Source organism: Haemaphysalis longicornis, unplaced genomic scaffold (assembly GCF_048455015.1).
Source record: "Haemaphysalis longicornis isolate Haplotype H1 unplaced genomic scaffold, Haemaphysalis longicornis Haplotype H1 scaffold_5, whole genome shotgun sequence".
NCBI lineage: Eukaryota > Metazoa > Arthropoda > Arachnida > Ixodida > Ixodidae > Haemaphysalis > Haemaphysalis longicornis.
Window position 1 is genome coordinate 50,395,694 of NW_027526385.1, and position 18,421 is coordinate 50,414,114.

Genomic DNA, 18,421 nt, shown 5'->3' on the forward strand with positions numbered 1-18,421 from the left:
ATTAACAGACAAAACTAGCACACTCTCAAAAAACGAAACAACAGTATGATATTTGTGACAGAATACACTACAATAGTTTCTAAATTACAGGCTTTAGGGTGCACTGAGAAGGAAGATGTGTGCAAGCAACAAACAAATCTATTCTAGTTATTAATATTGTTAATCTTATCATTTTTCTAATTCCTATCTGTCCGCCAGGATTTATTACTGCTATTCCTACTACAGCTGAACCCCTTTATAAGAGCCATGTACCGGAGAGCAGTTTCTGTCTCTTATATGAGATGTCTCTAATAAGCAGGGAACCATGTTTTCACAAACTGATCAACCCATTGTTCAGAGTGGGCATCGTACGACTAAAATAAGCTCAAAAAACACTACAGCATGTTGCAAAGGTTTATACTAATTTTCTTGGCCACCAGAATTTATGAAATAGTTCTGAATCTGTTTGCTTCATGGCTGAATTTACACGGTTTTTTACAACAGCCTCGACAAGCTTTCTTTTTCAGTTCGCGGAAAACGAATCATAGATGTTGAGCTCACAAGCCTGACGAATAGCCACAGCGCACCGCTACTTTTGCTGTGCACTATGGGAATTTATCCCGCTTTCAGGCCTCAACATCTCAAATGCTTTTTGATTGGGAGCTACACGATTCAGAGAGTGCACTGCACACTCTTGGTATTCTTGGCTTGCAAAGAAGCCCACATGAGGGCGGGGTCGCGCTCGTACGCATGGTGGTGAAGCTTTAAGGGGGGAGGTGGGGATCGGAGCAAACTTTTTTATTTTTTGACATAGAGTAATGAAATTTGGTAGGCGCATTGGAAAACACTCCAAATGGTGAATTTTGAAATTTAAGAACGATACCTTTATTAGTTTTTGTGTTACAGAGGCGTACATGTTGCCCGCTCGTGGAAAGCCTAGCAAGGTATTGACATATGGTAGGAAGTTCAGAATACTTTTGAATTGTAGTCAAAAGAACACTACAGGGTATGACATTCTTCGAATTTTTTTTACACCCTTCATTTTTTTTGCAGAGAACATTATTTTCACCTGTACCCAGTAGTATACAGCTGACTTTGCCGTAAATGTCACTTAAAAAATATCTAGGCCCTAAAATGAAAATCCGAGAATGTCATACCCTGCAGAACTCTTCAAGGATTGAAATAAAACTAACAGTGTCAAAATCCGTCCAGTGGTTGCCATGCTATCCTTTCCACGAGCAACGAAGAACTCGTAAAACGCACTTCTGAGAAAACGGCTCTTGAAGTTTACGAAGACTTCACGATTTTTCAAACTGCACCAGCAGCATAGTCCTTGCTGTCCTTGCTTGGGGACAACCTCAAAGACCTTTGCCCTTTGATTTGGTGAATCTGGGAGGCCTTCCTGGCCAATTGAAGGTTTTCATGTGCAGGCCTTCAGATGGCAGAAGCACCAGTTTTACACCTAGTGTAATACCAAAGTTCGCTATGGGCTACTAGGGTACCTAAACTTTACTTGATGTATTCCTCATGCATAGCTGTCTCCAAAATGAAGAGTAAGGCATGGTTTCGTTTTATATTAATGTTCCAGTAGACTTTCAGCAGATTTCTCGGTTTCATAACATTGCCAAAGCTACAGCTTAGTACATGAGGCTGTTCAGTGTCAAAAAGTTATATCTGGGCACCACAAGCATTACATCAGCTATTTGAAAGCAGAATATAGTTTTTTTACACAATTACAACATTGATTAATTTTAGCATACCATGCTCTTCACCTTCAGGAGAATCAATCATTGCAAAATAAACAGAATTGCAAACACTGCGAAAAAATAAAACCCAATAAAAATATCGAATTGTGAACGCTGCACCCTTATGGCGTTTTTTCTAATTTATTTAACACTGAAAATATTATGTTGTAATCCCAGACTTCGTTGAACGAACTAGTTTAGAGCCACGACAAAAGTTTCTCAAATAAGCTGGGTGACGGTTCATTGCACCCCCCCCCTCCCCCCTACAATCCCCTACGCGCACGTTCCCCACGATCGTAATTTAGGTAACCTTGATATGGTTGGTCACTTCGCTTTTCCCATTAAATTTCACTTCGCGTACATCAATCAATATTACTCGCGTGCAATAGCAATCGATCCCGCTATCGGTCGCTGCCCGAACACGTCGCGCCAATGCAGCGCGCGCCGCAACTTCTGGCGAGTCGGTCATTCCATTCCCGAAGCTCGCAAGCACGCTGTGAAACACAGCAATACCTCAGCGTTTTATAACATCGCAATGCTCACAATGCGTCCAAAAGTTCGCTTCACGAACCGCAATTGTAGGCGCACGCACCGCGCTTCCCACTCAAGGACAGACCACGGCGACGTCGCGGGCACGTTTTCGATGCGTCTTTCGAGCCGCGCACTTCCCTATCTGGCGCACGATCTCAAGTATCATCGCCGTGATAACAGTAATGTCACTGTTCAGTACCGGAACAGATAAAACGACTAAACTGCTACCGAGTCGACCGGGAAACCTTGAAAACTTCGGGAGCGCAGTGCGCGTAAAATGCGCAGCAGACCGGCGGCCATGTTTTTACTGTCATGGCGGTGCCCAATTAGGAGAGCCGTGTCAAAAAATGCGGCCGGACAGCCAATCGCGTGTTACCATCTATCGGTTGCTTCGTTTCACTATCTTTCTCTTTCTGCCGTTTGTGCGTTTGTGAGCGAGGAGTGACCGGAAAACGAAAGTTAAAGAGCCGGCCGATCTAACGCGACCAAGATGGCGGCGCCCGGTAGCGTCGTTCCGGAGATACAGCGCTGCGAAAATTGCCGTGTTTTCGTCATTTTGAGGAAATATTTTGCCACCTCAGCCGATATAAATATTTTTCTTTGGCACTTCGTGATCGTTTGCGGCGGGGAAACTTTGTGAACGCATAGAATATAAAACGTGCAATCCGAAACAGTGACTTCTGAAAAAACGATTTTTTGGTCACTTTTCGAAATCTGATCCCCGCGTCCCCCCTTAACAACTTTTGTGCATTGCATTTCCATTGGCAGGGCTTCTCGTCGTTTTTTTCCATAGCTGACTGAACCAGCGTATGTTTGCTGAAGTTGCAATAAATCGCGACTGCGGCTGTCTGTCATCCCCCTCTGTACATTCGATGCATGTTATAAAAGAGGTAAATTTAATGGGAGAGATAGGGCGGCCCTCCGTGTGGGCAAATACCGTATTTTCAAGCGTATAACCCACCCCTGCATGTAACCCGCACACCCCCACTTTCTGTCGACGAATAAAAAAAAATTTTTCCCGCGTATTGCCCGCATATTTTATACATAAGAGGATAGACCAAATCTACTACTCAAGCAACATTACACATTTGTTTATGCAAAAGAACTTACCTAGCTGAATACGTAACTAGATGACTTGCCGCATACATTTTTTCAGGTAGGTATATTGTTGAGCTGTGTGTGCAAAATAAGCACTGTAAATGGGATAACAGTGGCTTAGTTGCTATTACTGCTGTATAGGCATCACGGCCCAACGCGCACTGCGGTGGAGCTCCACAAAAGGAAAAACCTCACATCTAATCCGCACCTATACTGCACCCCCGAAATTTTCGCATTTCTGGTGCGGGTTATACACGCGAAAATACAGTAATGTCTCTTATACCAGACTACCTCTTACATCCGTGCCTCTCATAAAGAAGTTCAACTGCACCAGCAATGCCACGAGCCAAGTCGTGACACCACATATTTCTTTTTGTGATACGCAATAGTTTGAAAGCGAAAAAAAAGGGGCCCCGAAGAGCAGGGGGCCCAGGACGGCACCTTGGAGGCCTTGCTGAGCGAGGCCTTGTCCTTGAGGTCGAACTGCTCGGAGTACTTCTTGAAGTTCTTGCGGATCTCCTTGAGCTTCTCCTCGGTCAGCAGGGACGGGGGGCGGGGGCGCCACGTGAGCTGGCAGAAGCGGTCCATGTTGACCTTGCGCAAAATGCGCCCTTGGAACGTCCACAGCCAGTATGCGTTGTCCGTCTGCAGTGTCGGCATCATCGTCGTCATTACACGCCCATTTCCTGTCGTCTCAGGCATAACATGCCCATCTCTTTTAATTCCCACTTGGTCTGATCATTCTTTTCAGTGGCTTTTTTTTTACAGCTTTACAGTGCCTACAATAAAAGTGTATGACCTTTGCGTATCTATTGAGGACTGTGGGCATTATTTCCCTTATTTCCATATGAAAAGTGTAGTTAAATTGTACAAGTGGGATATGTTGTCACACACAAACCTTTGATATATGACAATGCAGTACATTAATCCACACCCAAAAAAACGGTAAGAGTTTCTGCAAATAAAAGAAAACTCATTTTATCATAAAATGTTAATTAACCTAAACACCTCTCGCCAGCAAAACCGTTCAGCTCCACCCAGGCAAAAATAAAAGAGGTGAAACAAACCAAATAAAATTCATTCAAATCTTTCAGTTGTTCCACACGAGGTATGGTAGAGTAAAACACTACTCAGCCTGCTCAAAAAAATGCAAAAGAATTTCACCAAATAAAACACAAAACATTCAGCGTCTCAAGGAAACCCCTCTGCGCTTTCCACTGAAGCTGAAACCAGACGGATCCGCACCTTGTGGAGCCACCAGCTGACTCCCGAGACGACATAACGCCCGGTGGGGTCCCACTCGACGTCCGAGGCCATGAAGTGGTCGTTCTGGTTCATCACGGTGAAGTCGGCAGTGTCGATGAACTCCAGGGTCCCGTTCATGCTGCACAAGGGGGAGGAAGGGGAAAGGGGGGAGTCGGCCATTGCACAGTGCAGCCAAGTTTGACTGACACGATTGGAAACTGTTCCTTCTTTTCCGGCTGATCACATGAATCCCAAAAGCCTGGTTCTCCTAAAACCAACCACGGCGTCAGACCATGCATTCACGGCGTGTTTCTCGTAGCGGTCCCCTTGGAACTTGCCCCAAAACTGAACTCGTCCCTGAACTTGCACACTGCAAGGTACATTCCTAGCTAGTACTACTAAGGTCACAGTTATTGCTACCTTCCTGCCCTATTGGCCATACAAACAGTGATTTTTGCTTTTGAAGTGAACACGAAGCAAAGAATAACTTAGTTAAAACAGTTTCAAATTGGACTGAATATTTATTTTTCATTAGCAATATGCAAGCTGAACTTGGCAATATCTCACTTGTGCTTCAGTAACTAGTAGCTTCAGGGGGAAAAAAAGGAGGCTGTTTAAAAGTGCTAGTAACACTTCTGGGTTTATTGATGACATCAGACTTTATGTGGAGGGAATTTTCATCTCAAGTGACGACCTCAGCCACATGTGTTTCACTATTGGAGCAACCAGGGCATAAACAACACTGACAAAAGAAAAAACATGACCACCACAACTACAAACATTAGTGACTGTCCAACGAAGAGGCTTGTGCAAGTTCTAGGAAGGAAACTGCGTGTGGGGGACAATGCAAGGCAGGATAAACCATCCAGACTCCAAAATCTCGCAGAAATTCCCCTTGTGGTGTGGCGATATCATCTACGCTCTGCAATCCTGTGCTCTTGAGCTTAGTGTTAACCTAAGTTAACCTAAATGTTAACCTAACCAAGTGCTAACACCTGAATTACTCTTTCAGGAACGTTAAAACGCATTTTACAACCAACATAAATATACCAAAAGTGCAGAGACCACCACCATCATGGGTCACAAGTGTGCGAGAATAATTAAACAAATTGGTTAAATAAGAAGTTAAAAAATTTGTCATGCCATTTCTGCTCATCTAAATAACAAAAAAGGAACATTGCAAATTAACGCGCTCTTTGAAGCAACTTTTTTAATGGTGTATTGTTTCCCGAATTAAAGAAGTAATTTTTTTACCACACTTTCAAAATGACGATGTCCTCACTGAGCAAGGCACGAATGAAGTACCGTATTTTCCTACGCACAATCTGCATGTATTGTTTTCCAAATTAACAAACTAATTTTTTTAACATGCTTTTAATTTGATGACGATGCCCTCAGTGCATAGGTCGGCAAAACAGAAAGAACTCACTCAAACTCAATCACAATTTTTTTCATTCACGCTGTACTCAATCAAACTCAGACTCAAAAACTTCGTCTGTTTACAAAATCACTCGTACTCACTCATCAAATACTCATTTGTAATCGTACTCACTTGTACTCAAACTCATTTGTCCTCACGAGTATTCGTACTCAATCTGTACTCATGAGTACTGAATCTGTACTCATGAGTACTCAATCTGTACTCATGAGTACTCAATGAGTACTACTGCTCATGAGTACTACTCATGAGTACTACTCATTTTTCACTCACGAGTACTACTCATTCTGCACTCATGAGTACTCAATCTGTACTCATGAGTACTCAATTTGTATTACTCACGAATAATCAACTTATCTGCACTGTTAGCTAGGTCGTAGCTCGAATGAAAGACTAAGTAGACAAAATAAATTGTTTAATTGATTCGAAAAACACAAGTTACATATAAATCAGGACAGAGGAAGAAAACGTCTGACGCGGTGCACTGTCCTTGAGCGACTTACTGCGCGAAGGCAAGTACATGTGAGAAAGCGAAACGGAACGTAAGCACTCGCGTTGCGTCTGGCGTCTCCTCTTGTTCTCAGGCCGGGTCGGGCTCAGGGGAGCTCGGGGGTTGTCGGTGCAGCCGTGGCCGTAAACTGCGGTTTTCTGTGTGTCTTCGGGTGGCAGCTTTTGTCGTCCGTTTTCTTGTTTGCACTACTGTTTGCACTACTGTACTCAGGAGTGCATATACTCAAGAGTGCAAGCACTCGCAAAAACAGTAATCATGAGTATTGTACTCATGAGTGCTGTGTACTCACGAGTGCTGTGTACTCACGAGTGCTGTGTACTCATGAGTACTGTGTACTCATGAGTACTCATATTCATTAGTACTCAAACTCATGAGTACTCATACTCATGAATACTGTACTCATGAGTACTGATACTCATGAGTAGTGTACTCATGAGTACTGTACTCATGAGTAGTGGACTTACCCCTGTACTCACTCGTCATCGTACTCACTGTTTTTTTCTTGGTGTGTGATCACTCATCATCGTACTCACTCGTGAGTTTGAGTACAAATGAGTGTACTCACGAGTGAGTACGCCGACCTATGCCTCAGTGAGCAAGGCACGTATGAAGTACCGTATTTTCCTACACATAACCTGCATGTATACTGCACCCCAATGCTATGCCCACAGTGAAAAGCGCAAACAAACCGCACAGATGACCTTGCAATGCAACCTGCCAATCTTTATTAAGGGGGCAGACGGGTCTTTGAGGCCGAAAAAGCCAAAAAGTCGATTTTTTAAAAATGGCATTTTCGGCATCCGCGGCTATTTTTCTATCAGTTTGCAAATTTTCTCACCAAAAGGCGCTGTATTTTACTGTAAATATCATTTTAAAGTGCACCCCACCACGCAGTTCGCTCATAATTCGATGGTAAAACGGCACTTTTCTTGCCAAGCGTAGCTAGCGTTCTCGGCTAACGAAAGCGTCCATCTTGGTCTCATTTGAAAGACCGCTTGTTCGTCTTTGATTTCCCACCACGGCTGCCTCATTTTTCTCTCTGGTCGCGAAGAAAAAAGCGTACAAAAAAAGGTCAAATGCGCGCCGTTATTGGCTGCTGAGCTCATGTGACCAAAATAGTGCCATCTGATTGGCGGATGCGGATCAGCAGCGTCTGCTGCGCGCAAAGTGCAGGGCAAGCGGGTAGCCATCTTCGATAACGGCGAGCGTGTAACTATGCCGAACCGGGGCCGCAAGTTCAATACGCGACATAAATTCGGCAGAAAAAGGAAGAAATCTATGGGAAGTAACTTCAACCGCAAGTTCAATACGCGACATAAATTCGGCAGAAAAAGGAAGAAATCTATGGGAAGTAACTTCAACCGCAACGCTGCACCCCCAGAGAAAAGTGACGAAGAACGGGACACCGCGTCGCCCACCGAAGCTGCCGATGTTGACCTAGGCCTAACCCACCTACCGGCCTTGGAAGTTCCGACTCGCAGCAGCCGCGTCCGCCGAGATACGACGATGCTGCAGCCAGCAGATCTTCAGGCAAGACAAGATAACGCCGAAGCAAAACTACAGAAGCTTGCGTCAACCCCAGCGACAAAAAGGAAATTTGGTCGTCTGGATAAGAGCGACGAAGAGGCCCAGCCTGTCGACGAGACGGCCTTCGTCATTGTGAACCTCGAGTCGGTGAATGAGCTTTTTAGCGCTGTGAAGTGCAGAATATGTGGCGGAGACGTTCGTGTTGAGAAATGTGACCGCGAGTATGGCCTTGCGGTAAAACTAATGGTGGTGTGTGCGAACTGTGGAGATGTCGCGGCAGCATGGAGCTCGCCGCGCGTCGACGGAACCCAGAAAATGAACCCTTTCGCTGTAAACATCCTCGCTGCTCGCGCGATGCAAACTACCGGAAATCGCCAAGCTGCTCTAAATAACATCTTCTCAACCATGAACATTTCTCAACGCGGTCTTCATAAGAAAACTTGGCAAGGGTACGTAAAGCAAAAGCTAACCCCAGCGGCAGCTCGCGCTGCCGAGAAAGTGACGAGTGAAAGCGCACGGTCGGTTGGCGAACTTTACCGTGAACTGGATGTCGCTAACCCTGGGAACATTGCCGTGTCGTATGATGGGTCGTGGATGACTCGTGGACACTCATCCCACATAGGTGTGGGTGTGGTTATTGAACTTTTCACTGGGCTTGTCATCGATTATGTTGTGCTGAGCAACTTTTGCGCGGGGTGTGAGCGAGGGCCAAAGGAAGGTGATCCGGCCTATGAAGCTTGGCGTGCTACCCACATCTGCCAGAAAAACACGGAAAAAAAATCTGGAGAGATGGAAGTGGAAGCAGCCCTTATCCTTTTCGAACGGTCGCTTCAGAAGTATGGGCTAAGATACACAACCATTCTCTGTGATGGCGATTGTCGAACTTTTCTCGCCTTGCAAGATAAAAAGGTGTACGGGTTCATTCAAATTGAAAAAGAAGATTGTGTGAATCATGTACAGAAGCGCATGTTCACCAATTTAAAAACTGCGCTTGCAAAGCACAAGGGTAGTGGCTCAGAAAATCTTGGAGGAAAGGGAAGGCTGACGGGTGACCTTGTCACCAAGCTAAGCTCTTACTACGGCTGGGCCCTCAAGTCTCACAAAGGTGATGTTGAGGCAATGGAAAAGGCAGTCATGGCGACCTACCACCACATTACGTCAAATGATGCACTGCACAATCACAGCCTGTGCCGGACTGGCCCCGACTCTTGGTGCCGCCAAAATGCAGCACTTGCCAAGGGAGAACCCATGCCAAAGCACCGGTATAATTTGCCACCACACGTGTGCAAAGCCCTGCTTCCAATTTATCAGCGCTTGTCGAATAAGAAGCTGCTCGAAAGGTGTTCACGGGGTAAAACCCAGAATAGCAACAAAAGCCTCCATTCGCTTATCTGGGCACTGGCACCCAAGGAGCGCCATGCGCCGCTCTTCACTGTTCAAGCCGCTGTTGCAGAGGCAGTGATGAGGTTTAATGCTGGCAACGCGAAAACCTCATCAGGAATCCTGAAAGCCCTCAGCTTAAACCCTAGCGTGAAGAGCACCAAACGAATGACCGAGAAGGACCATCAACGAGCACAAGACTCGGCTCGCAAGCACACCTCAGCTGAAAGAGTCGAACAGGCCCTAAAAAAGCGTCATTCAAGAGCTAATAAGCAGTCAGACTAGATTCCTGGTGGTTACTAGCAATCTCGCACTGTAAATCTGTACATACGCTGTAGTATCTGTCATTAAAACGTGTGCCATTTGTTTTTTGCACTTTTCCCAAAACTCAAATTTTAGGACTTCGTTCAGTTTTGTCCCCAAATATCTCGGCACCCAGAGCAGGTAGGGCTGTAATTTTTTTTTCTGATGATACCTACACGTGTGGAGCATACAATGTAGGAAACAAATTTTGAAGTGGAGGTTTTGGAAAATTATCATCGTGTTCAATTGACACCACTTGTGAGCCATTTCTCGCAGAGTACAGGAGGAGTGAAGTTCAGTGTGTTGTAAAGAGACGAAAAATAGCTAAATCAAAAAAGTAATTCCTATATTGTATTCTTTAGTCATTTCTCTGTCTATCCATCCATGTGGTTAGTGCTATTCTGTGTGCCATGATTATTTTTCAATTGCGTCCCAAACTAATGGCAATTAATCACTAATTATGCCAAAATATAATCAACTTACAAGAAATCTAATTGCAGATTTGAAATCAGCACAAAAAACTCCATATTGCTGTGCAGTTTCATTAAAATTGGTCAGTAAATAAAAAAAATAGCTCTAAGACCAGTCTGCCCCCTTAACCACCCTAAAAGAAAGCAACGTTCATGCCCCCTCCAAAAAAAGATTTAGACCGAAACCACATTGCTATACAGTGTGGCACATCTGCTGAGCTGATTAGTGATGGCTGTAAAAAGCTCTCCTTTCACTCGTGCCAGCAGCGGGGGCCTCTGTTATCTGATCCCTTCTGATGGCCTTCTGCCCAGGAAGCGTGTGACCTTGACTAGTAAGCACGCCGGCGATAAAGATAGGATAACACCATGGTGTGGACCGAACAGCAAAACTACACTTCGCTTCTAGCTGATGACAACAACTCGGCTAGAACAGAGTAGGTGAAAAAAATGTCACAGCCATGACGATGCACGCATTACCGTATTTTCGCGCATATAACCTGCCCCTGCATATAACCCGCAACCCCACTTTCCGTCGACGAATAAAAAAATTATATCCCCGCATATTTTATACATAAAAGGATGCACCAAAGCTACTAACTCAGGCAGCATTACACATTTGTTTATGCAAAAGAACTTACCTAGCTGACTATGTAACTAGATGACTTACCGCATACACTTTCTCAGGTAGGTATATTGTTGAGCGGTGTGTGCAAAATAACCACTGTGAGTGGGATAACAGTGACTTAGTCGTTATTACTGCTGTGGGGCATCACAGCCCAACGCGCATTGTGGTGAAGCTGCACCAAAGGAAATAACCCGCATATAATCCGCACCTCCACTTCGCCCCTGAAATTTTCGCACTTTTGGTGCGGGTTATACGCGCGAAAATACGGTACGACATGTCGTGCGCTGCGGTGAAGCCACACCTTGGGACAAAATTTGCATATTTATCTAACCAGGAGTAGAAGACAAAATTTGCATATTTATCTAACCAGCAGAAGAGGAGGCATGAACTCTGACACTGAGTAGGCGGGTGGATGAATGGAGGAAAGATCTGCACATAAAACGTGCCGAACAAGCGCCTTTGCGCCCTTTCTGTCCTAGCATGGGGTGGGGAAGTCTACAACGCAACCGATAGTGAATGCACAGCGGATAGCAAGACTATGAAACGCCAACATATAAAATAGCGACCGAAAAAGACAGCCAAGAGACTGGCATCATAGAGTGCGCATTAAACGTAATCCTAGCTCCACTGCACAGTTATTTCCAGTGCTTATTCAGACACTGACTAAATTAAGGCCGTTCCACTCGACATGAAAGCTGTCCGAAGTGCAGAGCAGTGATTCGCCATAATGTGCTGTAGCGCCGTTATCCACTGACTGCTACCACCCAACACATTATAATTTCCTGCCTTCGAAGTGCTCGCGCGCCCTTTGCATGAAACAGCGCCAGCAAGAGTTTTTTTTTTGTGCTTGTTTTTCTTCGCACATGTGCCGGTGTTGCACCGCCACTTTTTTTTCGCTTACTATTGCAAAAACCAACCTAACGAGCATTCCTAACTAAATGAACGCGGGCGCTGCCAGTTTATTACGTATATTTTGCCTCCAATGTACCCGCAGTTTTCTTTGCACTAAGCAACGGGGAGATGCATGACAAGCACCAGCAGTTCACAAGTTTCGAACGCTTATGACTATATAAACCGTTTGGCTTTCAAAGCCTCTGTGGAATGCCGCGACGACAGCCGCTACGACGGAATGCCGTGCGGCTCTACTTGGGTCCACCGAGTGAGCTACGACAACAAGGTGAGCCCCTAAAGTGCTTTGCACTTAAAAACCAGCAAATACCTGCCAGTCTCAAGGTTCAGCCGACCACCGGTCGACAAGCCGGGTAGCAACCATAGTCGCCGTGAAGCGAAGCATGTTATTTAAATTTGGTGCATAACGTACAACACGGTAAGCCATTCGTTGTCTTGCATGGGCTGACCGAGTCATCTAAACTATATGTTTGAAACGCCCAATGCGGTACATTGCAGTACGAAGCGATTACACTACACATGTCCAGCCGTTACTAACTACCGACCAGCCCAAAACTGCAGCAGCTCGAGACGGCAGGAAGCGCCAAAAAGTTCCAAGGAAATTTACCGTATTTTCGCGTGTATAACCCACACCAAAAATGCGAAAATTTCAGTGGCAAAGTAGGGGTGCGGGTAATATGTGGGGTTTTTCCTTTAGTGTGGCTTCACGGCAATGAGCGTTGTGCCGTGAAGCTCCTACGCACCAACACTGACCAAGCCTTCCATGGCAGCGATTGCGCAAAACATACAAGGACGAGCACACTCTAACAACTGAATTTTATTACTGAACTGTGACTTTCAGCTTGCAGTCAGCGTATTCTACCGGCTAAATATACGCTTTTTCTGTCTCCATAGGATGTGATGTGTTGCTTGAGCAGTAGCTTTGGTGCAGCCTTTCCGGTATCAATTGCGCAAGCAATACGAGAGGATTTATTTAGTGGCGAAGCCCCTAAGAGGCTTGGGCTGTCGGAGTCTCAAGTCGTCGTCCTCGTAACCGGGACACTTGTTTACGCCTCACGCTAGAAAAATTCATGCTTCAAAAAAAAAAAGAGACTTTTACAGCAAAGCTGTATACCTCTACCCCCCAACGGTTTCATCTCCGTTGGCAAAAATGCCAAGGCGTCAAGATTACACTTCTACACTGCAAGCTTCGCCCCTCCCCAGGTTTCACGTAAGTGGAAGATGGCCCAGGATTTTTTTTCTTTTCCGGCGGGCTGAAAGTGGGGGTGCGGATTATACGTAGGGACGGGTTATATGCGCAAAAATACGGTAGGACCTTTAAGGGGACGTGCTCCTCCAAACAACTTTTTTTTTAATAATGAAGTTAGGAGGCTGAAATTTTCACAGCTTATAGAGATTGAGCTCCTCTGGTCATATATGTAATCAGATTTTGAATAGCTGCTCCGGATAAAATGTTACGCAGCATGACTTTCAGAAAAATGGCTTTTTTGTGCACACTTTTTTTTATAGTAAAAATTTTTTCTGAAACTTTTAAAATAGCCTAGGTGGTTCCTTATGAACTGCAGAGTGCACAAATCTACCTAAAAAAGCCTCATCATCATTTTCCTCACCACGAAAAAAAAATGACTGGTAGTGTGCCTTTTTTTGTTCTGTATATTTTTGTTTTATGACCGCCAGAAATATCTAAGGACACAAATTGCATAATGAACAAGATTTGTGCACTCTACGTGTTATAATGAACATTTGTGCAAAATTTCATCCTGATAGGACAACTTTAACTGGGAAAATAAGTGTGCACAAACTCAGAAAACGGACAAAAACAACAAGCTGAGAAAAACGCAATTGAAAGTTTATTTCTTTGGCAGATTCAGAAATTCTTGCTCGAACAACATGAAATTTGGTGGGGATACAGTCTGAAATGTCCACATTGAGGTACTAAAACTAGAATGCTCCTGCTGCATAAGTTGCACCCTCACGGTTTTTGCTGGGGTAGTCCTTGGTGTGGGACCGTTTCACCAGGCTGCGGCAATGGGGGCTAGCCTTAGCAGTCAGCTTTGCACACATCTGCCTGACCCTCCGCTGGTCACTTGCATTGCTTAGTCTGACCAGTTCTTCTGAAGGGAAGATTCCCAGTTCTTGGAGAACTTGCTCAAAGCTAGTGTGGCCTCTGTTGAACCACAACCCTGTGAGGGCAGTGGCAGTCTCCACTACAGTGAACTGCAGGTTGTACGATAGCGTCCTGTGCCAGATGCGCAGTGCTGCTTCCGTCTCCATGGCATGGGATGAGCAGTCAACATTTTTTTCACACACAAGAGGCATGAAAGGCTTGCCACACTTCCTCCTCTTGCTCATCAAGCTTTTGGTGGCAGCTACAAGTACAAGTAATTTGACAGCACCTCAAAATCCAGGCAGAGACCAGTGTCAAGAGAAATGGCAGTGCTGTTGTGTCTCGTGTCTTTGCTTCTGCCAAGTACCATCAAAAATCACACTGAGGTCAGTCTGACCAGCTTGCAACGCAGTTACTTGCCTTGCTTCAGCAAGGTTGTCAGAGACGCCTTTTGTGGCCGCAACATGAACTTTCTTGGCAGTGTTGTAGAACGTCTTTTGATGCTGTGGTTTTGGTAGTCCAAGAATGGCACAAAACCTGCATAGCTGATCGTGTCCGATGCCAACCGCGCGTGCAGCGAGTACCGCTTTCACATTGACGGCGAAACTATCACGGGGAGGCCGCAAACCGGAACTGCAGAGTTCCGGTTTGCGGCCTCCGCGACCGACGGCGGCAGCGCGCTGCGACGAGTAAACAGAAGAAATCACTCCCGAAGCCACTCCCGCAGGGCACTTCTCGTTTTTGCACTTCAGTTCCAGTACCGATGCGAGGCCCTTCCGCTTGTTCGCAACCTCGACTACGACGAGTTCGCACTTCCCGCACGTCGCGCACACGGCGGCACTCGAGGTCAGTCAGAGCGCCGACTCCACAGATAACTGCACCGCTCCCGTGGCTGGCTGCCTCCTCACCTTGGAAGGCTGCCGACTTCTTCTCCGATGCGCTTATAAAGTCGATATCTTCGCTGATAAAATCAGCCCCGCCTGGTAGAGCCGCGCTTGCAACGCTTGAAGGCCCGGCGCCGTTAGGCCTCACGGTGCCGGTCGTGCCGGCATTGGCCGTGGTCGTCACAATGCTGCGCCGCTTGCGCTTTCCTTTGTACCGGCATGAAGTACGCTGCTTCCGGCGACAAAAGTCACGCTTCTCCTCACCGTTCACGATTAAAAACACACGATAAGGAAATAGAAAAGATAGCGCGAAGTAGCGAACGGAACGATGCGGGCGATGGCGGCTCACAAGCGGCAAGAGCCAATGGCGGTCCCGCTTTCGCGTCACGTGATTTAAATGCCCAGTGGGAGCTCGCAAAACAAGCGGGAAGAAACATTTTTTTTATTTTTTTTACGCGGAGATACGAAGCTGGCGAGCGGCTCAATCGAGAGAAGAAGGCTTGATCTACCTCTCTCAAGTGACCAAAATGGCGGCGAGCCACGCTGCCGTGCGGAATAAATTCTCAAACCTGGCCGAAATTTGGCTTGATTGCGCGATTTCTTGGGTCACCGCGAGTCATTCAGACACATTTTTCACTAAGTTCTCGTTCGTATTTCGTTTTCATTTTTTTACCCATGAAAGAAGGATAGTCAAAGATGCTAATGCAAGGGAAAACAAAAAATCGGTATATTTCGAAAAAATCGCGTTTTTTCGACCCGCGTGTCCCCTTAAAGTCCAAACAATCACAACTTTACCTAATCCAAGCTTGTCGTATTAGCTCGCACTTCGACCGGGTCCACAACACGAGCGTTATTTCAAAGTATGCCACTGAAGACGACTGCCGTAGTCTGCAGTGAAATGGGAACGCCTTCTACTCACGTCCGAAGGCCCGCGAGCACGATGAACTGTCCGCTGGGAGACCAGAAGAGGTGGTTGCACTGCTTGCGCTCAAACTTCTTCAGGAGTACGGCCGAGGCGCCGGGCTTGACGCCGTAGAAGGACACCGAGATGTGCGGGCTGTCGCCGTGGATGATGGCGAACTTGCTCCCAACGGGCTCCCAGGCAAACGCCACTATCGAGTCTGCACAAGCAATCGATCAGGCAATCAATCAATCAATCAATCAATCAATAAAAGCACCCTTGGGGGAACGCTGAAGTCAGTCCCAAACGTCGCCCAACTACTTGATTAGGTCATTAGAGTCAAGAGTGCCTATTTATAAGCCGAGATTGCTAAAGCAGTACTGACACAAAATTTCTAAGCTGAGATAACAATGTGCAAAGCTTCCTTTGTGTATGGAGATAGTTTACACGTCATGTTACGCATCACCTCACAACCAGTACAAGCATGCAGTTTCATCCTTTTTTTGTGTGTGTGCGGTACTAGATGTGCTTTATCTTTTGAACTCCCATGGACGTTTTCGAACAAGAAGAGTGCTGGTTGCACCTTACAAAATCTTTAATCCGGAATTTGAAGAGTTACATTTAAAATGATTCCGAGGGTTCCAAACGAAAAGAATTTTAGGCATGTTCCAAAGGAATTAGTTCACTGACACGGTCCACGATAGTCGCAATTACTGGCACATTCAATAATATTAGAGACCTACTACACCCCGCATCCAAGCCGGACAGGTTGGATGTGGAAAGTAACATTCACTTGAGAAAAGTCTAAGTAAAAAAAAAAAAAAAAGCCCACTCAGGCTAAGATACAAAGCGCGTCAAAATGACTGGATCATAAGATTCGAAAAAAAAAAAAAGGTAACATTGCTGCAGCCGCAAAGAAAACTGTCCATTTCACAGCACAAGTAGCTACATCCCACTGATCTCCCATGAACCCAGTGTGCCTCACAAAGCTAGCAATGTGTCAGTAGATAAGGTTGCAGAGTATCAGCACTTTTTTCTCCTATTGTTCCTTGCCACCGCCCAGTGATTTCCCTACACCCCCCCTAGGGGGTGTGTAGACCCCCCCTAGTTTTTCTGGACACCCCCCCTTGAATCCCCACATTTCACTCTTGTCAGTCCTTGTATGGACCTTTTTCAGTATCGATCTGCGCATGCGCGGGCTGCCCGTCTGCTATTCTTGGCAGTAGCCTCGGGCAAAATAAGCAGCATGTACATTTCAGCATTTACATTTCAGCATGTACATTTAAAATGGGCAATTTGGCGATGCGAAGCGCTACGGAAGCTAATCCTGGCGTTTTAATAAATCGGGAGCGTACAATCGGTGCCTGATTTACCCGTACGATCGGTGCCCGTACAATCGGTGCCTGAAGTGCTCCATAATGCGTGTACAACATAAACATTGTTTCAAGAACTCAAATTTCGTCACTGGCCCTGGTAACAAGTTCGAAAATGTCCTTATACGTTGAAAAATGGCGACACATTAAAAAAAACTGAATACGGACCTTTCATGGTAAAAAATGAATTTCTCTAAATTTGTTTCTTTCTTAGATTGAATAGAAAGCACCGCCTCTCAGAGCTCTCAAATGTATATATATATATATATATATATATATATATATAGTAAGGAAATGAGGGGCTCGTTGAGGAAATACAGAAAGATAGGTCAGCAGTCTATAACGCCAAAGGGGGCATAGGGGTGTGGTTAGGCTCTTTTCTTTGTCATTAATGTTTACTTCATTAACCGTAATGAAAAAGAAAAGAGCCTAACCACACCCCTATGCCCCCTTTGGCGTTATAGACTGCTGACCTATCTTTCTGTATATATATATATATATATATATATATATATATATATATATATATATATATATATATATATATATATATATATATATAGAAAATGAAAAACGTACGTCACGGGGATGAGCGTTTGGTTAACAGACGTCTATTATTTAACTAGTGGGATAAAAAAACAGCTTTTCTAGTTTATGAACCCTCCCTCCCCCCCCCCCAGAGCCATTGAGACACCCCCCCTTGATTCGATGCCTGGGGAAACCCCTGCCACCGCCATAAGGGCGATTCCACGAGAGAACGAACATGCGTGTACACGACCATTTTTTGTTCATTCTGGTTTTTTTATTATATATGCGCGCAATATGGAAACCCCCGAAAATCAAGTTTGTTTTCTCCTGAGGTGCGTAGTTCGGGAGAAAAAAATGTTTGAATGTGCCCGGAGCGCAGCGGTGGTTTCGGCAACTGCAGATTTTTCCAAGTTTGCGTCTCTGTGTACGTCAAGGAGTACAAGGGGTGTGTATAAAATGTTTTGGGCCATAAACTAGACCAGAATGCTAATCTGTATAACGCAAAATCAGCGTCCTGCAGCGAACAAAAAATTAAAAAAAAAATCGTGAAATCGGCCCAGACGATAATTTGTTAGTGTTTTTGACGCCCCCTATCTACATTTCTTCTTTTCTGGAAAACTTGTAAGTCGGCCATTTTATTGGCCATACGTATCTGAACGCATAAACAAAAGATGGTGTTTGTAGAAAATTTAGAAGTACTAAAAAAAATTGAATAACTTCGGCTCTTTTTCAGAAGTTGCGCAAATTCAAAACTGAATATAAAAAAAACCCCATACTTGATTTTCTTCAAAATTGCGAAAATAAGACTCCTTTACTTGGACAACAAAACTGTGGAAAAACATGTTGCATCATTTTGTTGAGAACAAA

General features: G+C 45.2%; 1 protein-coding gene across 1 annotated transcript in view; it reads right to left on the reverse strand.

Moving 5' to 3' along the window:
• The window catches only part of Eif3b (eukaryotic translation initiation factor 3 subunit b), a 52,778-nt gene that overhangs the window by 9,729 nt on the left and 24,628 nt on the right, over window positions 1-18,421 (reverse strand). Inside the window, exons 9-11 of the mRNA XM_077670397.1 lie at window positions 15,672-15,873; window positions 4,599-4,737; window positions 3,795-3,998 (exon numbers count right to left, since the gene is read on the reverse strand). Coding sequence (XP_077526523.1) covers window positions 3,795-3,998; window positions 4,599-4,737; window positions 15,672-15,873 — 545 coding nt within the window. The remainder of the gene's footprint in view (window positions 1-3,794; window positions 3,999-4,598; window positions 4,738-15,671; window positions 15,874-18,421) is intronic.